The sequence below is a fragment of the Falco peregrinus genome, chromosome 5 (assembly GCF_023634155.1).
Source record: "Falco peregrinus isolate bFalPer1 chromosome 5, bFalPer1.pri, whole genome shotgun sequence".
Lineage (NCBI taxonomy): Eukaryota > Metazoa > Chordata > Aves > Falconiformes > Falconidae > Falco > Falco peregrinus.
The window spans coordinates 91,206,429-91,226,076 of NC_073725.1; the positions used below are offsets into that span (position 1 = coordinate 91,206,429).

General features: G+C 41.5%; 1 protein-coding gene and 1 long non-coding RNA gene across 3 annotated transcripts; one reads left to right on the forward strand and one right to left on the reverse strand.

Annotated features, from left to right (window-relative positions):
* The first annotated feature begins 31 nt into the window (after positions 1 to 31).
* On the forward strand, positions 32 to 6,797 carry SEC13 (SEC13 homolog, nuclear pore and COPII coat complex component). The gene is made up of 9 exons (XM_055804551.1): positions 32 to 170; positions 555 to 599; positions 1,375 to 1,490; positions 1,953 to 2,104; positions 2,877 to 3,010; positions 3,798 to 3,931; positions 4,434 to 4,554; positions 5,353 to 5,499; positions 5,936 to 6,797. Exons 1-9 carry the CDS (start codon positions 168 to 170, stop codon positions 6,044 to 6,046), a joined length of 963 nt encoding a protein of 320 aa, XP_055660526.1. The 5' UTR covers positions 32 to 167; the 3' UTR covers positions 6,047 to 6,797.
* A 2,686-nt stretch (positions 6,798 to 9,483) lies between these two features.
* On the reverse strand, positions 9,484 to 19,556 carry LOC114012897 (uncharacterized). Of its 2 annotated transcripts, XR_008747302.1 has the most exons (6): positions 19,110 to 19,556; positions 17,172 to 17,649; positions 16,643 to 16,807; positions 12,544 to 12,727; positions 10,234 to 10,368; positions 9,484 to 9,837 (listed from the first exon to the last, which is right to left on the reverse strand). It is a non-coding gene; the product is annotated as an uncharacterized LOC114012897 (long non-coding RNA). The 2 variants fall into 2 exon arrangements; XR_003555633.2 differs by lacking the exon at positions 9,484 to 9,837 and having other exon boundaries at positions 10,162 to 10,368; positions 19,110 to 19,552.
* Positions 19,557 to 19,648: the final 92 nt, after the last annotated feature.

Here is a 19,648-nt window from a genome sequence, read left to right on the forward strand (position 1 = left end):
TGCAGCGGCGCCGGCCCGGTGCCCGCCCCCGGAACCTTGGCGCGCAGGCGGGCGGGGCGCGGCGGGGCCGTGTGGGTGCCGGACCGCCGTGCCACGTCTGAAGAACGCGGCCGCAGGCCAGGCCGGGCCGCTCGCTGCCGGGGAGCTCTGCGGGGTCCATCGCCGCCATGGTAGGCCCGGGCCGGGGGACGAAGAGGGGAGCTGGCCTAGGCTCCGTGGGCCGGCCGCGGGTAGCAGGGGGGAGGGCGGTGGCGGCTCCTTGTGCCCCGCCCGTACCCGCGATGCCCGTCGGGGCAGGGGTGGGAGGCGGTGGGGGTAGCGCGGCGGGGAACCGGCGGTGTCCTTGGTGCGGGGCTCGAGCGCGACTGGGTTCGGCACAAAGTGCAACACGCCCGGCTCTCGGCCGCCTCCGGTGCCCCGATGGGGCCGTGCAGGGGCGGCCTGCGGGCCCCGGGGAGCCGTGCCTGTCCCGGGGCTGGCCAGGGGTGGGCTGTCCGCCTCCGGCCACGCGTGGGTGCGCGGGGCGCGCGTTACTGACTCTCCTTCCCCCGCAGGTCTCGGTAATTAACACGGTGGACACCTCTCACGAGGACATGATAGTAAGTGTGTGGGCAGCTACTTTTTAACAGAAAACCTACTCGACTCTGTTTACTGTGCTCCCTCCGGTTTTAACCATTTAAATTTTAGACTTCAACTTAACAAAACAGAGGTACTTCACGGCGCTGTCTCATGAGGGGCGGACATACCCGTACCAAATGATGCGCATGGGATGTCAGGCAGGGCATGCTGCCTGAGGTTCCCATAGTGCTGTTTTACATGGTGTGACGGGAAGACTTGGCTACCGGGGAAGGGGAAATTGTGTAAAACTTCTATGTTCATGCTTAGGCTTTTTTCTGCTCGTGTCTGTGAAACAATATATACCCGTATACTAAATGGTACATAACTTCATCAAACAAAACGGTTTTTCTAGGAGCAGATGTGTAAGTATGGGTAGGAGGAAAAATTTCAGAGCAATTTGTAGAAGCACGGAGCCCAGTTAGATAATGAAGTTTCAAGTGTCGTATTCTTATACCCACTTTATGTATTAAGAAACAAAAACTGGTTAAGGCTTTTAGTCAGTGGTGCTAATTTCCTGTGCTCACCTGAAAATGTTGTGGATTACTGCTCTAAATTCCCAAGATTCCTTCTGTGTAACATTTGTACAGCTAGTGAAAACAGCAGTTGGGCAAATAAGTTACTTATGTGGCTTGTCTGGATTGTTTAAGAACTATCCTTTTTAAGGTGTTTTAACGTGAATTTAATTTAGCTATTCTTAAAAGGTAGTAAGATTTGCTAACAAAGCATGCTGACCATAGCTTCTCCATCACCTTGCAGCACGATGCTCAGATGGATTACTATGGCACTCGGTTGGCAACCTGTTCTTCAGACAGATCTGTGAAAATCTTTGATGTTCGGAATGGAGGGCAAATCCTCATTGCAGACCTGAGAGGGTAAAGTGTTGAAACAGAAGATTTTTATCTGTGGAAATTTTTTAATATGTTGTCATTTTGCCCTTTGGTACCACCAGGTGCATGGTAAATTCCTCCAATGTAGTAATTACTCTGGCTGGTTGTTGCTAAAGAACTCTTCAGAGCTGCAAGGGCAGGGACAGAGAGCCAGTAAAGAATAACACTGGGACTTCGTCATCTATTAAATAATTGACACCTATAATTTTTGAGAAGTAAACTCACAGTCTTAATTTCAAATATAAGGATAAATGTCTGGAACTGTTTTCAATGGCAGTGGGTTTGTCAGACAGTCCAGTATGGTGTTTTTCATCTTTGCATTACTCATTCTTCATATCATTGCATTAATCACTTGCAGAAGACCAATTTACAAAAATCATGGCTGTGAAGCAGCCACAACGGGAATAGGTTTCTCCCAGCTTTTCCAAATAATGTTGTTTCTTGCAGGCACGAAGGTCCCGTGTGGCAGGTTGCCTGGGCTCATCCAATGTATGGAAATATCTTGGCTTCCTGTTCCTATGACAGGAAGGTTATTGTCTGGAAGGAAGAAAATGGTACCTGGGAGAAGACCTATGAGTACACAGGGCATGATTCCTCAGGTAGGTGGGGTCTGGAGCTGGGAATTGAGACTGGGGATATAAGAGGATTCAGGTAGGATTGGAATAAATCTGTCAGTGTTAAGGAAGAAAGCCTCTATCAAACAGATGGGGATGAATCAGTGGAGAGACAATAAATCTATTCAGCATGAATAGAGCATTTACGTAAGGTCATACTGCTGGATAACCTTCTGTCCTGGTTCATACGATGTTTGCGTACGAGTTGTTTTACAGATAAATCAGCTTTCAAATAAACAAGATGGTAGGGTACTGAATTCCTGGGGAAAATGCTCTATGGATCCACCACAGGAAGAAAGGAAAAAGGTGGATTTTTGCATGCTGTGTTTTGGTTTACAATGGAAACTGTTTTGTTCAGATGATTGGGCCTCCTACATGCAGATCTGAGAAGTCTCCAGCTTTGTTGTGTTACTAATCTAGACTTTAAATACTATGCCTGCCATTCAGCTTTTGTTCTAGAGTCAGCAATACTCTTTGCTGTTGCAGGGGATAGTAAAAGATTTTGATCTGTCATTAAGAGTGATCTTTTGGTGTTCTCATTCTAAAAGGGTGTGAAAAATAAAGGCAGTTTTCTGTCAGTCAGTTAACAGTGTTAATTGACTGGCTTTGCTGAAACTCAGGAATGCAAAGATTCTTATTCTGAGCTTTCAGAGCTGCTGGCTTTTAGTGACTATTCCACTCATATTAGCCAGTGAATTGGTTAGTCAATTTTAGGTAGCTGTTGTGTTGTAATCGAGCCTGTCCTCCCTCCTGACAGTGAATTCTGTCTGCTGGGCACCCCATGACTATGGATTGATCCTGGCCTGCGGGAGCTCTGATGGGGCCATTTCATTATTGAGCTACACAGGTGATGGGCAGTGGGAAGTCAAAAAGATCAGCAATGCACATACGGTAAGTCTGTTCCTTTGGAGCAGCACAGAGTTCTTGGAGCTATGATGCTTCAAAGAACTTTTAGACTAGATAAATACTGAAATACAACAAAATTATGTGAAACAGTTTCCAGAATCAAGAATAACTTGTTTTAAATTAGTTCAGAGTGGGAAGGTATACTTTGTAGTCACTAAAATGAAGTAGAAAACAACATATGTGAAGGTTACTAAACAGCACTGAGAATACCTCTTTATTAAGCATTGTTAAACACAGTGCTGGAAGTTACATGGTGGGAAATTGCTTTGGTACTAACGACACCTGTACAAACTAACTGAATAAGCTGTAGCTGGAAAAACAGCAGGACTTGTGTTTTTCCCAAAATAGCGGGGATTTCTGCTTAAGCAGAACTTCATAAGCTAACAGCAGTAGCTCTTGATAAAAGGAAATAGGGCGCCAGACCAAAGGTTCATTCTACTCCTGCATTCTTAAAACTTAGCAGCTGTGCATGTTTCATGTCTTTTTGGTTTGTATCTGTCTCCACTGTTTACATATCCGAGATTATATTTGCACATAAACCAGTTACTTAGCTACCTAAGGCTTTCCAAATAAGTGCCCTATTGAGACTAGACTGTATATGGGTTTCTTATTCATCTGATACCCACCCAGCATTGTGCAAGATTTTCCTAGGTTGGGCTTATTCCCCCTGCCCCCAGCAGAGAGTATGCAAAGTGTCATTTGCCCCTCAGCAGCTTTTATTTACTTATTTAAAGTAAGCAACTTTTAATAATGATATTTTTTCATTAAATAGATTGGATGTAATGCAGTTAGCTGGGCTCCTGCTGTTGTACCAGGAAGCCTTATAGAACAACCATCTGGTCAAAAACCAAACTATATAAAAAGATTTGCATCTGGTGGCTGCGACAACCTTGTCAAGATCTGGAAGTAAGTGCACTACTGCTAGACTTAAAAATTTGTACAACCTGATATGCTTTATATCTTTGAACGTCCCTGTCAGTATCTCAAGTAATATTTTCAGCATTTCTATTCTTTAATCTTTGAACTACCGTTATAGAGAAGTTCTTTAAAAATGGAAACAACTTAGTGATATACAGTCTCTCACATGGCTATAGCAATTTCTGTCAGCCCTGCTTCATCTTATCTTGGGAAAGGGCTTTCTAATTGTATTTGATTACCACTGTCACTTCGACAATAGCAGATTTCTGTACAGTAACTGAAGGTTAGATTCTCTCCCTATGCTGCTTTCTGCCCCTTGGAAGGGATTTTGTCAGTTTAAGCCACTCTGCTTTTTGGAGAAGAGTGGGGATCACTTGTGCTTTGTATTACCTGGATAAACAAGGAGTCTAAAAAAAAAATCCACAACAGGAGGTGAGAGATATGACTGCTGGCTGCTGCCACCCTTCTGACTGTATAAATGTGTTTTCAGGGAAGAAGATGGTCAGTGGAAAGAAGAGCAGAAGCTGGAAGCTCATAGTGACTGGGTTCGAGATGTAGCCTGGGCTCCATCAATAGGCTTGCCAACAAGTACCATTGCTAGCTGCTCGCAGGTGAGGTTTCTGTTGGAGTGACAAGGAGGCAGGCTCTCAACACCCTCGCTTCCGTTTACTTCCCCTTTTCTCTAGGAAAGGAATAGTAAGGACAGAACTGTGGTAACAGGTGATCTTGTCAGTCCTTTGGTGTATCTGGGTGTGTGCATAACAGCTTTTGATTCCTGTTCCTCCCAAACTCAGAAGCCCAATAGAAGCATTTCTGGACAGAGACTGGGGGTGGGGGAGCTCTGTACCAAAGACTTATCTTTTATTTTGAAAATCATGAGCAGAGTGGCCTTGCTATGAGGAAGACCTTCAAATCAAAATCATATTTTAATGGCTCTGGCTCAGATTCACTGAACTTCCAGCTAAAAATACTGTTTTCTAATAACTGGAATTCTTAATCAGCTCTGATGTCCTCAATCTTCATATTGTCTGTAGTGTTGTCCTGTAAATGCTTTTTATTTTATATATCAAGAAGACTACTCAGTAAGCTGCCAACTTGCTGTCATGTGGCTGGATATATATGTATACATATACATATATATGTATTTTGGGAGCTCTTCTCTGGTATTTGCAAGTCATCTTTTGTAAAAATAGTTTTTCTTATCGGAGCATTGTACTCCTGACTTGCTTTTAGCTGTAGTAAGAAAGCAGGCCTTTTGCTGTATTGAGCAAAAATCCATGCAAACACATCTAGGGTTCATATCAGAGCTGGGATTTGGAAGGATTTGGAAGTGTAACTCCAAGTCCAATCAAGGTTGTTTTTTCTGTGTTGTAACTAGTGGTCCAACCAGCTCTGCTTGCTTTTGTTAGGATGGCAGAGTGTTCATCTGGACATGTGATGATGCCTCTGGAAATTCATGGTCACCAAAGCTGCTGCACAAGTTCAATGATGTTGTCTGGCATGTGAGTTGGTCCATTACTGCAAATATTCTTGCAGTGTCTGGAGGAGACAATAAAGTGAGTATTGCTGCCTTGGCTTTTATTCCTGCATGCCGTATTTTCAGAATGACTGAGATGAGACAGGCTATTGTCACTTTTGTTTAAGACTGTTGCAGATTCTCCTTTGCTGCAATGCTGAGGCTTTTGCTTTTGACTGATCAGAAGGACCCTAACCTTTGGCAAACCTACTTGCATTGCATTCTTAATCCTTACTGGAGTTTAGAAACGCAGGCTTAACTTTTATTTTTTGGGGTACTAACAGCAGAATTCACATACTCTCCCTTTACTACTGGATGATTATTCAGTATACAGCAACAAATAACTTGATACTTAGAACAACACTTAAACACTTTCTGTAGCTGTAGACTGTCACCAAACCAGTGATGTGATAGTTGTGAGGAAATGGGAAATGGAATGTATTAAAGCTGAAACTTCTTCCTGGTCTGTTTTTGAGGTCACGCTATGGAAGGAATCAGTAGATGGATTGTGGGCATGTATCAGCGATGTCAACAAGGGCCAAGGAGGGGTGTCTGCCATCACAGAGGGGCAGCAGAATGAGCAGTGATGCATGAGTGAATGTTCCAGCTGCAACAAGTGATCACTATACCAGATTTGCAATGTTTCTTGAACCGGATGAGAACTGATTTTATCTAAACTGGACATGAACGTGGGAAACAATTACCCAATTTTATGAGCACTCTAGAACTATTACTGGGAGGCTACAATATGTTGATAATCAGCCTTAATTGACATTCCCTTAAATTTAAGGTAAAGAGCATAGCAAAGTACTGTGCCTTATACTACTCCTTGATGCTGTAGAAATTGTACCCTGCTTTTCTGGTTTAGGGATCAAATTTAATTGGATATGCTGTAGTCAGACTTCAAGCACTTAAGTAGGAACAAGTGGAACACTCAGAGGGGCAAGGTTGTAAAGTCCTTTGTGCAAGAGGACAAATGCTCTGTCCCTTCAAAGGCCAAAACTTTGTTTCAAGTGAGGGGAAAGGGCTGGTGGAGTTTTAAGCATTAGGTGATAGTATGTTAGCTAGCCCTCCTGGTAGTGGGGAATTAGTGCTTAGGTCTTCCTGAAAATAACATGCTTGGATGGGTGAAAGTCTCTGTGCTTTCCTGAAAGTGAAAAGGAGTAGTGGAATGCATATGTCTTTTGCTTTGCAATAATTTCAAACTTGGGTTATTTAACCAACATCAATAAATCAAACCATAATTTGAAGATATTTTTTTTCTAGCCACACTTCTGTACTGTACCTCAGGTTTATTTTTTGTTGAGATACCAACAGAATAAAGTCCTATTGGTTAAAGCCTGGTGTGCTGTATGTAATCTTTTCACAGGGGCTGTGTTGAGGCTGTCTACAGTCTACCCTCAGTCAAGCCACAGTCATGTTGCCCTCCCATCCATGGTATTAGCTTTACACTAGCTGGGAAAGTACTAGTCCACTAGAGACTAAGACTGTATATAGTGTAAAAAAGAACAAAGTTTTGCCTTCAGTTAAACTGATTTGTCATTGCATTTCAGGCAAGTATATCAGGCTTGAACAAACCACACTTCAGTATGCCTTTAGCTAAAAGCTGAAGCACTCTTACTCTCCTACAAGAGGGAAAGTACTTAACTCAAAGGTCATATTTTTCCCTTTATTCTTCAATTGCACTGAAGCAACACAAATGAACAATTCACAGCCTTCCCCTCCAAGGTAGTGGATCCTAGGCATGCTCTTTGTTTTGGCGTAGTCAAGATAATATACCCTCTTTTTTAGATAAATAAAACCTTGTTTTATGATAGTTATCTATCCTAACCAAATAATATCCTAGCTGCTCTCACAGAAACACATAAATGAATTATTTTTCTAGATACTAACAGAAGCATGCAACGTTCCTGTTATTAAGTGCACTGTAGCCTTACTACCTGCCCCCCCCCAAAAGAATTAATCAACTCATCTAGAAATTAGCACTATATTCAAACATTTCAAATTATACAGCAAAGCACTATTTTCTTTCAAGCTGTTTTCCATTTCTACTAAGATCATAATCATAATGGCTAAACTGAACAGGCAGGCTTTCATTCCCACTACCATGCCCACTTGTTCTTTGATACTGAGTACCTGGTCACCTAGGAGTGTTTTGGGTGGCATTTAACTGCTGTGGAAACCATACAAGCTTGAAATCACACATATTAGCTCCAATAAAAAGGCTCAAAAATGAAACCTCATTCTTAGTTAGCTTTTACCACGCTTCATTCTAAGGAAAAAGGGCACTAGCTCCTTAGTACACAAGGAAGGTTTTTTGCCTTTGGGGGTATTAGGTTCCACAATTCACAATGTTAAAATTTATCCTTAGATTTTACAAGTTTAAATACTTAAGAATTCAAATCTACTTAGCAGCAAGGCTCTGTTCAGCCTGTTATTCCTTCATACTTAAGATTAAATGTTTTAAAATGGTTTCAAGTAATGATCAACGTATCCCAAACAATTACAACTGATTAAAAATTATTTAAAGGTAACACAATGTGTTCATTGCAAATATAATCATTAGGTGAAAGTTTTTGAGAATAGGCTTCATGTTTTTGGATCTGTAATCCCCTCCTTCTTGTATTTGGGGAAAGAGAGAGAGAAAAAGAATATACTCAACGTAAGTTTCTCCAACAGCAATTCTGATTTAACTAAATTTCTCCTCATCTTTGCACATTTGCACATTCCCCACACCCTTCTCCACCCTACTGCTGGAAGTTTGTGGGGCTCCAGTGCAAAATGGATCCTACAAGTTAGCCATGTCATTTAAGTCAAATTAGAATACAAGCAACAGAAGTTACAAATTTGTCATCCTTCATCATATATTCTTTCTTTCCTCCTACTCTTTCTCAGGTTAAAAAAAAATAATTCCCTATTTATCTTATTGAGATTTTTCTAGCCCCTCAGCTATTGCTACTAATCTTAACTGAAGTGATTTTTAAAATTTGCTAATGTTCCATTTTTAAAGTAACGGAAGCAAAGTTTCTCAGGTATCATTTTCAGTGTCAGTCTTCCAGCAAATAACAACAAAATCTGATAATCAAACAACCTTGGAGAGAAGACCAAAGAGAGAATGCACTTAAAGGCAAAAATGAGAAACATGGCTGTTGCTGCCAGTTAGGAATACAGCTCAACTTCTCCATTTCTCTTACATCACCTCAGATAATAAAAAGGGTTTGGGGCTTTTCCTTTTTTTGGGGGAAAAAAAGATTAATTAATAGCTGTAACATGTATAAAAGGAACAATGTTAATGCCACAGGAAAAAAAGGAAATTCTCACTTTGTTCCCTACACAATTTCATTATATGTAAAAGAAGCACAGCAACAGATCTATGCATTCTTTTCACTTTTTTTGTTGATTTTGTTATCTTGCAAGCAGGCCAAGTTTCCAAGGAATTTAAATACATATCAGATTGCATTTCCAGGAATACTGTAGCACAGAACAAATACTCCACTATATAGAGATAGAAATATATATATTTATAAAGTGCTTTGGAAAGCAACTGTTTAGTGAAGCCACAAAAATAACCAGGTAAAGTTTCAGAGAAGTTTCAGCTTTTGATGGTTTTCCTGTGCAATTCCTCTCCACTAAGCTGTCTGCTTCAGTTACTATATCTTCGTTATAGAAGAAGACACTGTAAGCTATAATCTCTTTTTGACAGGATATTTTTACCTTTGGCATATAAAAATCATGTTTCCTTTATACATCTATCTTTAGAAATTCAAATCAGGAGAAAGATTTTTGTTGGAGAATGGTTGCAGGAAGGTGGTCATGGCTCCATGGAAAGGTTATGTGAGTCTAAAATGTTTGGTCTTTACATCAGTGAGCCTTGACATGAGCAGGCCAAGCAGGCCGCAGTGGAAAATTCCGAGTTATGCTGATAAGGAAGAAACTAAAGGTCTCGCTGGCCTTGACAGTATGAAGTAAACAATTTTGAGGAAGTAGTTGGTGAAGAACAAGGAAGAACCCTGAAGTTATGCAAGCAAAACTGCAAAGAGGAGGAGTATGGTAATGTAACCTTTAGAATTTAGCCAATGAATAAGTGCCAAATATGTATAATTAGTTGTAGCAATATAAAAGTCTGATTGTGCCACAATAAAGTGGAAGCTTGCTTTATCACTCATATTGAGTCGACTGCTTGTTTCCCTCGCCTGTCGCAAGTGGCACCCGAACAGGGACCCCCATCCTTCTCCACCGGACAGCGAGCTCGGAGAAGCACTGGTAGCAGCGACCACGGAGCAAAAGATCGACGTATGCTGTCGCAGGCTTCTGATCTGTGCTTGAGCCCGAGAGAGGAGGGGGCTCGCCATCCAAGGAAAAGCTACCCAAGACAAGGCTGCATTGGACCGGATAAGAAAGAAGGTCACAGTCGCTAGCGCAATGGATAGAGAGGCAGCTTTCGAATTCTTAAAGCACTTTTTAGAAAAGCGGGGAGTAGGCCCTCTAAAAGATCTGGCCGGATTAATTGCCATGGGGAAAACAAAAGGTTTTTTTAAAGACCCAGAAGCTATGTTTGAAGTAGAGGAGTGGCATACATTTGGTGATTGCTTGTGGGACTTAGTAATTGATGATGATAAAACAGCTAAAAAATTGATGAAACCATGGAGAGATGTAATTAATTGTATGAAAAAATATAAGGCTGAAAATCACCTTGCTGCTGCAGCCTCTGACCGGCTTGAACAGCCTGATGCTAATGCCGGTCGCCTCACCATAGGGGGCAATTATTTCTCACCTCCAGCTAGTGGGATTCCTGTCCCAGTGACACAGCGGCCCTCTTGTCCACCCCCCGATCCGCTGATGGCAAAACTGTCTGCGCCGCCGGTTGAAACGGAGGTGGCCTCTTGTGAGGAAGATGAAGCTGGCGAGGCTGAATATAATGCAGAGTGAGACACACCGATTTTTAAAAACAAAAGGGTTATACAGCCATGCGTCACACGAATTGACTGGAATAGTGTAACGCGAGAAGCAATTATGCAAAGAGACTTTGAAACTGTAGAACAGCTCGGCTCCCCCGAGCCTCAAGCTTTTCCGGTTGTGTATCAAGTAGATAATACAGGAGGAATGCTCGGAGTACATGAGACACTAGATTGGAAAATTTTAACCAGTTACGTAGTACCATAAATGAGTCTGGAGTGCACAGTGAACCAGTAAGACAAATGTTAAATTATATCTGGGGAAGCGGAATCTTATGTCCTGAGGACATAAAAAATTTAATGCGGTTAATATTAAAACAGTCACAACAATTATTGTGGCAAACTCATTGGCAAAGACTCTGTGAAGTTTCTGCACATATTCCCCAAAACCAAAACGATCGGCTACTAGGTGTAACTGTAGAACAATTAATGGGGACAGGGCCGTTCGCCTCTGTTGAAACGCAGATGCAGGCAGGTCCTGATGTCCTGTTAGAATCCATGCGTTTGGCTTGCAAGGCTCTACAAAAAGTTCAAACGACACCACCCAGTCCCTCATACCTGTCAATTAGACAAGGGAGAGAGGAGTCATTTGCCTCTTTTGTCAATAGATTGATAGATGCTATCAGTCTTGCAGATGTTGCAGATTTTATGAAAGGCCCTTTGTTAAGACAGTGTGTGTTAGAAAACTGTAACAGTTTTACTAAAGGAATTCTTGTTACTCTACCCCTAGATGCAACCATAGAATCAATGTTAGAACGAATGAGTAGGGTGCCAGTAGGACAACAAGCAACGTTGGTAGAATCAATCAAAGAACTAGGGAAAAACTTACTGCAGGCGCAGGATCAAGCCTTTGCAGCCCTAGCCCCCCTGAAGCCTCCCGAAGCTCCAAGAGCGAAATCTACTAGTCGTCGAGACTATAAATGTTTCCGCTGCGGGCGATCAGGACACATGCGGCGACAGGTGTGGTGCCAAAATTGTCACATGAACAATCATAGCACCGAAGCCTGCAGAAACTCGGGAAACGGGAAGACGAGCGCGAGGAGTCGCAGCGCGCCGACCCCAATCGCGGCTCCAGTTACCATCAGAGCACCGACCGACCAGCATCAGATGGCGCCATCTACCGGCCAGCCGCCACCGCCGCTGCCCAGCTTCGACCAGCCACCAGAGGGAGCCTCGGGCTGGATCTGGCAACAGCGGTAGTATCACCCTAACAGACGACCGCCCTCAGAAGATCGCTACAAGTGTGGTGGGACCTATAATTATTAATGGACAACCATATGGAGCCTTATTGTTAGGGCGATCATCTAGCAGCATAAAAGGGCTTTTTATACTGCCTGGAGTTATTGACTGTGACTATACTGGAGAAATTTTTATCATTGCACAAATGAACTTTCCTCCAATCTATATTCCAAAAGGAAGCTGAATTGCTCAGCTAGTCCCCATTCCGCAGCTGACCAATCAGATGACAACAAAAACCACCCAAAATCGCGGAGCAGCAGGATTTGGCTCCACTGGAGGACTTGCCTTGTTAACCATGCCAATGAATCATCGACCCGTCACTAACGTGATGTTCACCTTCGTGTACAAACAACAGCAGATGCAAGACTTACTGGACACAGGAGCTGACATCACCATCGTCACAAGTGACCAGTGGCCTAGCCACTGGCCCCTACAAGCAGTATTGAGTGGAGTAGGAGGAGTTGGAAGAACCGCAACAGTACAACGTAGCCAGCGAAGAGTACGTGTAGTGGTAGACGGGCATACTGCATGAATTTATATAACTGTTATGCAATTACCAATTGGAGTCAACGCCCTCATTGGCTGTGACGTTTTGAACCAATTGGGAATTGTGCTCACCACTGAAACGCCTTTTTAGGCACGGTCACTGCAGATTTTCACTGGATCTGGATTCAATTAAATAGATTATAAAATATGTTTGATTTTTCAACTTACGTTTTTAGATTTGACACCCTGCCTCAGGAAGATAATCTTGTTTCTCAGAGGTACTCTCCTGGGAATTATCCTTTACATCGCTCTCTGGACAGAAACTACTCTGACTGGCTCTAGTTTTTTAAGCCCTGAATATAAAAAAAAAATACAGGTAAAAAAACCCCATAAAAATACTTTACCAAGATTGTCTTCCTCCATAAGTCCTTAAAACCAATATTCTTTACAGCATTCAGAAAAGCTTTTAGAAGATTTATTTTCTGGAAGAGGAAGGAGGTATTCCAGAGAACTTCTGTAACAAACCATTAGCATTGTATTCATGCTATGAAAAGATGCATGTAATCTCATTCACTAAGAATTAATAATCTGAAAAAAAAGAACAATTGAAGAGAAAACATTGTTTTAAATACTTTGTTGGCATCTTCTTTGGAAATTAACTGTAAGGTGCTTGTTCTTTAATGAACCCTTAAACCAAATTCCTATTAAAGTTAATGCAGCAGTGGTAATAAAATTATTATAGACCTACATATCATACATACATACATAAGTGTATGGTGCCTTCAGCTAATTTGATGCATCTGTGTTAATTAAGAGTTCTAACTTCCCAAGAAACTGACTAGTTTGATTATGGAAAGAATATATAGATATTATTTTGCTTGCTTTCTAGCAACAATATGACCTGAGAAAAAACCCAGCACAACTACATCATCAAGGTACAGAAGCCTTTTGGGGTACAGATGAAGCAGGGGCAGAAGATGAGAGTAACAGTATTGAAATTAAGGTCTGTATTTTTTCTTACTGCTCTTAAACATGCAAGTTTAAGTGGTAGGATTGCATACCACAGTTTCTGTCACAGGAGGCAGTACAAACTAAAACTACAATAATTTTGAACTTGAAATGCAAGTAGGAAAGGGCACATGAAAACTGCCAGCACTGATTATATGAAATAATGTAAAATCAGCTGCAGTAAGTCAGATCACAATCTCCTATTTAGGATTCATTACATTCCAGAACTAACATATAATAATGTGAGTTTCTTGTTTTCTTTCCTCCAGTGTGTTGTGCAGCTTGCCATACACTCTGTTTTTGAAATTCTCATTACATGTCTCAACACTAGTAAGTGAATAGATGGAATACCTTTTTATACCTTCTGCTTATCATCATTCCCATGAATAAAATTAACTTGCAGTGTCCTTGTCCAGAACTTGTCTGTTAAACTCTGTCTTTTAATGTTTTTATAGTTTAATGTTCCCTTTGAAATTGGTGTCAAGACAACAGAAGAAGATTATAAAAAATATGGACAAGCCCTGGAGAAGATGCTAGGGGACAAGCTTGAAGAGAATGCTAAAGGTACTGCCAAGTCATAAAAGCAGAGCTTTTTAAAAAACAAAAACCAAATCACTAGCACCACCAAACAAAAACACCAATGCCATAAGCAGTCTGGTTTGTACCTTTACAGCCTGTCATACCTTATTTGCACTTACCCATGTTAATCTGATCATTATGAATCTTCCGTTTTAATGTTTATGTCAGTCTTGATATCTGCATGACTCATTCCAACTACAAATCATGCTTCTGCTTTCACCCTGCTTTTCAGGTTCCTAGGACTTCCCCCAAGCTCCCCTCTCCATTTTCCTCTGAATTCCTTCTGAAGGACTACTTCCATGGCCATTATACAAGCAAGACAGTCTTATACATATGTGCCCTTCTAGAATGTAACTATGAAAGCCACCTTATCTTCTGCCTTCAGCTGAGCACTTGTAGAACTTTTAGACAGATGATCAAAACAGGGTTTTCAGAGAAATATTAAGACTGTCAAATAGCATATCAAAATAATCTTTATCTTTTGCCTTTATAGAAAAGATGAAAAACTGAGGCAAGATGAAGGACAAAGAACTAGATGGCCTGATTTCTTTTAAGTTTTACTTTAGTATGAAATTAATTACTGATTTCACAACTCTAAAGAAGAAAGGAGGATGTAAACGTGAGCAGCTTGACCTGACAGACATTGGAACAGATTATCTTTTAAAGGAAGAATACAAGATCCAGAGCCCAAAATAATAAAGGGCAGGGTTAACCACAGGCTGACCTGTAGGCTTATTTTCTTATTTTATCTCTTTTTCCTTAGTAAATATAGTGATTATTCTAAACTATGTTTGAATGCTATATGAATGCTTTCTAAAACTGGTGGAAACCTCTTCTTACACTTCAATATACATCTGCAATAGAGAATAAAGCTTATGCTGAAACTGCAGTTACTTGTGGGGTTGTTTTTTGTTTATTTGTTCAAGAGTAGCTCGAACTAAATAGTTCGTGTAATAAACTATGGAAACTAGATGGACAAGGACTCAGCTTTCAGTTGCCAAATTAGTCTAATTGCCAAAGGATTTGTTAATGCAGACCTTATAAAGGAAACCATCTAATATTGCTTCCAGCTTATAAAAACGTTTCCTAGTTCACTTGCTTGGATTCAGAACCATATTCGTAATGGTGCATACATCAGAGGTACAAGGTAATTTTTCATGCCTTCAAATGCATAAACCAGTATGCTCCAATATAGTACATGTTCTTTTCTGTACCTCAGCCCATACAGACATCTGGTAATCCATGAATGTCTTCTAGAATTTCCTCCTGATGACATTCTACAAAGTCTTCTCAACAGACTAATGCAATAAACGTAAATACAGCTGCAATTATTAGACATTCTCTTTTTCTGCCCCAGAATTAATCTCCTAAATGAAGCGATCCCCTTCATGCTGCTAGCACCATCTTATGCTATAATCCACCAGAAGGCAAAGGAGAGTTAGAAGTGAAGGGGAAAAGTATTAAAAAGGGGTAAACAACACTTGAGAGACTAGCCCAGGGTAAGGGTGTGGACACATACTTTGTGAAACCTGCAGAAGTGTTAATGAAGGGGAAGAATCAGAAAGAGCACTGAAGTCGTATTTATTAGTCTTGACTCCAATTATCACTTCCACAGCAGAGCTACTGCTTGTGTTTTTTATATTTTATGTTTTCCAAGCATATTCCATAGAAACAGACTGCCCAACAGTCCAGGAAGGAAACCGCCAGCCAGAGATACTGCATAAATCCTTTATTAAAATAAGAAGCACTGTTTCTAACATTCTGACAAGACTGTGTCAGATAGTCTACTCACTGAAAAGAAAATATATGGCTAAGCTAGTTTACAGAATAAAAAAAGGCACAGCTATTATGCTGTGTTGCTTATCCAGCTTACTCAGCAGAACATTCTAAGGTTGTTTTTTTTAAAAAAAAAACAAACAACACAAAAATCCCCAGCATTTCCTGGTGGTCTAGAAAGAAGGAACTTTGAACCTATAAATACGTGCAGTATTTTCTCCTTTGCAAATACGACATCAGCCTCAAGAGGGTAGTATAAAATAACCTACGTTACTCCTACAGTATCTGCTCTAGGATTTTTCCAAAATAACTATGCAGTCTATTTGACAAAATAAGCTGGATCTCTACCTCTGACACAGTACAGATAATTTCAAACCCGACATTCTCATTCTCTTATTTCTGAGCAATGACACTGAGGTAAAAACTATCTAACAGAAGCTGGGTAATTATCTGGCTACTTACTGTAACTGGTTGTCCTAACCCAAATACTGCATACAACAAATACCAAGAATGTGACCTAGCCAAGATGCAAGGAATTAGTTAACAACAACAAACTCACCCTCCGATCAAAAGCCAAAGTAAAAGCATGTTTTTTTTCCTCGGCCAACCCAGATCAACTTTCTATTAATTTGGATACAATGTTTCAAATAAAACCAACAATTTCACTAAACTCATCTTTCTCCTCAGATTTCAGCAACCAAAAGGAATTAATTCTCAAGGGTTGAAAAGCAGAATAACCTCAAAACTAATATTCCTTTATGCACTCAGTAACAGTGTGACAAAGGACTCTTACTTGACCTGGAGCCATCCACAAAGTTAGCCAAATATTTGATTCCATCCTTAAATTTTGTTTGGATGGGAAGGCAGCAGTGGAGGAGGAAAGGGAAGAGTGCACTTCTGCGTTAGTCCCAAGTCATTCACACAGACTTCCCTAACCAGAAGTTGTTTTGGGATGGGCCACCATTCAAGTATTACTTATGTGCCCACAATTAAGATTTTTATTATGTTGCAGCTGAATATCCTTATTTCTCTGTGGTTTGTTCTTACTAATAATTTGAGATTTATGAATGAAATGTGTATATATTTTTTTTTAAAAAAATCACATTAGGAAAAGGCAAATGCAGCCATCATGGGACTTACCTTCAGCTGTAATCAATCTCCCTGTGTTGAAGAGGATGTAGTATTTCTTTTGTGTTACAAAACCCTTAACAAAAGTAAAAGTTGTCTTCCTCCACTGTTTTGAAATTATTATTCAGTTGTGCAAGTGGAATAGGGTGACTAAATAAGCTATAATCAACCCAGTTACTATGAAAAAAAAAAGTGACATCACATTAAAGAAATAACAATCAAGAGTCCCTCAAAATTAACAACTAGTATTTTATAACAACTTTAAGTGTTTAATTCTTTATAGATTAGGGAAGTGGAAAATATCCAGTCATTTCAATTGTAATAGTTCCCCAATCTAAAGAATGATCTAATGCTTTTTTTCCCCCTCCTCTTCCCTGTAAGAGTACATTACTAGACTAGACTTTACAAAACCAGGAAACTCCTAAAGTACGAAACAGACTAAAACCATTTCATCCTCTTAATTTAAATTTTGTCAAAAGGATTTTAACCATTAAGATCCCACATATATTTCAACACATGCATTCAAAAAAGACATACTTACTGCCCCCGCCCTTTTTTTTTTTGGGTTCATCCACAAACGCAGGCTTGGAGAGGCTTCTCAGCAACTGCGCTTTGGCAAGTCACAGGGTGTCCCCCAGAGTCATTCTGGACAACAACTGGACAGCTGCAGGTTCTTTCACCTTCCTCTGTTTCCTGTCTGTCCAAACACAGTTGCAATTGCTGGCCACCTTCAAGTTTTGGAATGACGTGGATGCTTCCCAAGTTGCAACCACAAAACTCTCTTCCACGCTGTGGGCTGTCAGCCTGAACTTCACTGGTGGAGATACCTCCTTTCTGACCATTTGCCCTACTACTGCCTTCTCAAACGCACCTCCGAGTGCCTTAAGGCACGTTACAGTGGCCGCTGATGCTTTTGTTTTCTTCCTCCTGTGATCTCCAGTCTGTTGTTCTCTGAAGTTGCATTTATTTTCCATTCTTTGCATGATATTTACCTCAATGCATTCAGGTTTATTTTCAAGCTACCTAATAAATTAAAAAGTCTATGTTAGTAACATGTTTAAGCAGTTATGAACAACTAAACTAATATTATGTGAGTTACGGGAGAATAGCCACCTAAAGGATGAGAACTTTCCCCCTCTCCCAGGAAAGGGAAAGGTGCTGTAAAACTCTGCAGCTAGCCAGTAGGATAACTGGAAATTGAGTAGTCTGAATCCCTACAGTTTTGCTCTCATCACACTTACGCTTACAATAAAACACATCAATATTTGTCTACCTGGATGGACATATTAAATGACCATCAGACATCACGGGATACTAAATGAGGTTCAGACAATATTATTGAATCATACAGATTAAAAAAAAAAAAGGGGGGCAAACAGTTAAAGAGAATGCAACTGGTTTTGCCCAACACTCAATATATGTTATAGTTTCATTGCCTCACTTGTCAAGATAAAAACCTGCCTTTTAGAAAGCCTGAGGCTCTATAGAAATCAACCAAGTACAGTAAGCGAAGCAAAAAAAATGAAGTAGCTTTGCCGCAACAAAGGATTTTTACATCAGCTTTATAATTAAAGCAAAGTACTTTCGCAATCCAATGTGTTCCTTCTTGCAGTTTGTTACAAGAACAGGAAGTCAAGATCTGAAAGATTTCCACAAAGAAATATTACTTTATAACTAAAAATATGAGTGACAGGAACAACTCTAGAAGTCTTTAAAGTGCACAAATTGTGTTAGATTGCCCTCCAAGAGTTACTAACTGGAGGAAAAGGAAATGACTGAAACCTGAAATTTTCATTTACATGTGCACCTACAGGCTCATCTTCAGTAACAGAACTCAAGACTACAAAGTATCACTGATAGTAAGTTTTGTGGGGCTGAATGACAGCGAACAATGATACTACATTATTGTATACATATATACTTAAAGACGGTGACTAAAACTGCGCCTTTAGACGTGGGTAACCATTAATTGATAGGGTTCAGCAAAAAGTTTAAGTCACAGACAGAAATTTAAAGTATTAGTGTTGCTTGCTATTGGCATGAGGATGCCAGGCAAGCCAAATCTTACCACGGCTCTTCCTTTGCTCTTAGCAACTCCCAGGGAGAACGTAAGCAGGGTTGGATTCCCTTTTCTGCTCTTACAGAAACAACTTGGTTCATCATAAGGGAATAAAGAAGAACATGAACTCATTCCCCTACTTTGCAAGTTCTTTTAAAACTGAACACTTGCCAGTATTCTGTAAGAAGCACTTAAATCATGACAGCCACGCATTCAGAATTTCTTTGTGAAACAGGTTGCAAACAACTTTCATTTGTTTTCTATAATGTCCCACTTCAGATCACATTAAAACACTGCCAATAAACTGCATATTGCTATAGGGCAAACCTTTGTCATCCCACCCCAGCCCAAGCCTGGGGGAAAAAGAAAGATCAGGTGCTTTTACTAACGCTGTTTTAGCAGCAGCATTCCTGCACTCACCTTTACACTCCGCCTCTTCCAGCCACCGAGAGCACCTGCCCCTTACAGCAACTCGCTCTCTCACCCTGAAATCCTATATTGGCTTCTGGAAGAAGCCCTTCAGCTCAGCTACCCCGGTCCCCAGAGGCGCGGGGATGGGGGGCCACCCCACGACACCCGCGGGGCCTCCTGCGCCGCGGACTCACTGCGCAGCCCCGGGGCGCGCCCCGAGGGCCTCTCCGGCTGCACAGCCCCAGCGCCGGGCGGCCGGCAACGCCTGTACGGGGAGCCCTGCGCCCAGCCGTGCTCCCGGGCCCAGCCGTACCGCCGGGCCGGCTCCCGGGGGCTACCGCACCACCACTCTGCAGCCGCCCCCCACTCGGGTCGGGGAACGTAACAGAACGGGACCCACAGCACCTCAGCGCACAGCCCGCTCGCGAAGGCGAGACCTTGGAGCCAGCGCTGGCCGGCGATTGGGCCGCCCGCAGCCGCCTCTGGCATCGATTGGCTGTACCGGGCACGCTCCTGTCTGGGCGCCGCGGCGGTCCCCGGTCGGCCGC

Coding starts and splice junctions, on each gene's coding strand:
- SEC13 (XM_055804551.1), top strand. Junction 4,555..5,352: donor CCATTGCTAGCTGCTCGCAG/GTGAGGTTTCTG, acceptor TGCTTTTGTTAG/GATGGCAGAGTGTTCATCTG. Junction 5,500..5,935: donor TGTCTGGAGGAGACAATAAA/GTGAGTATTGCT, acceptor TCTGTTTTTGAG/GTCACGCTATGGAAGGAATC.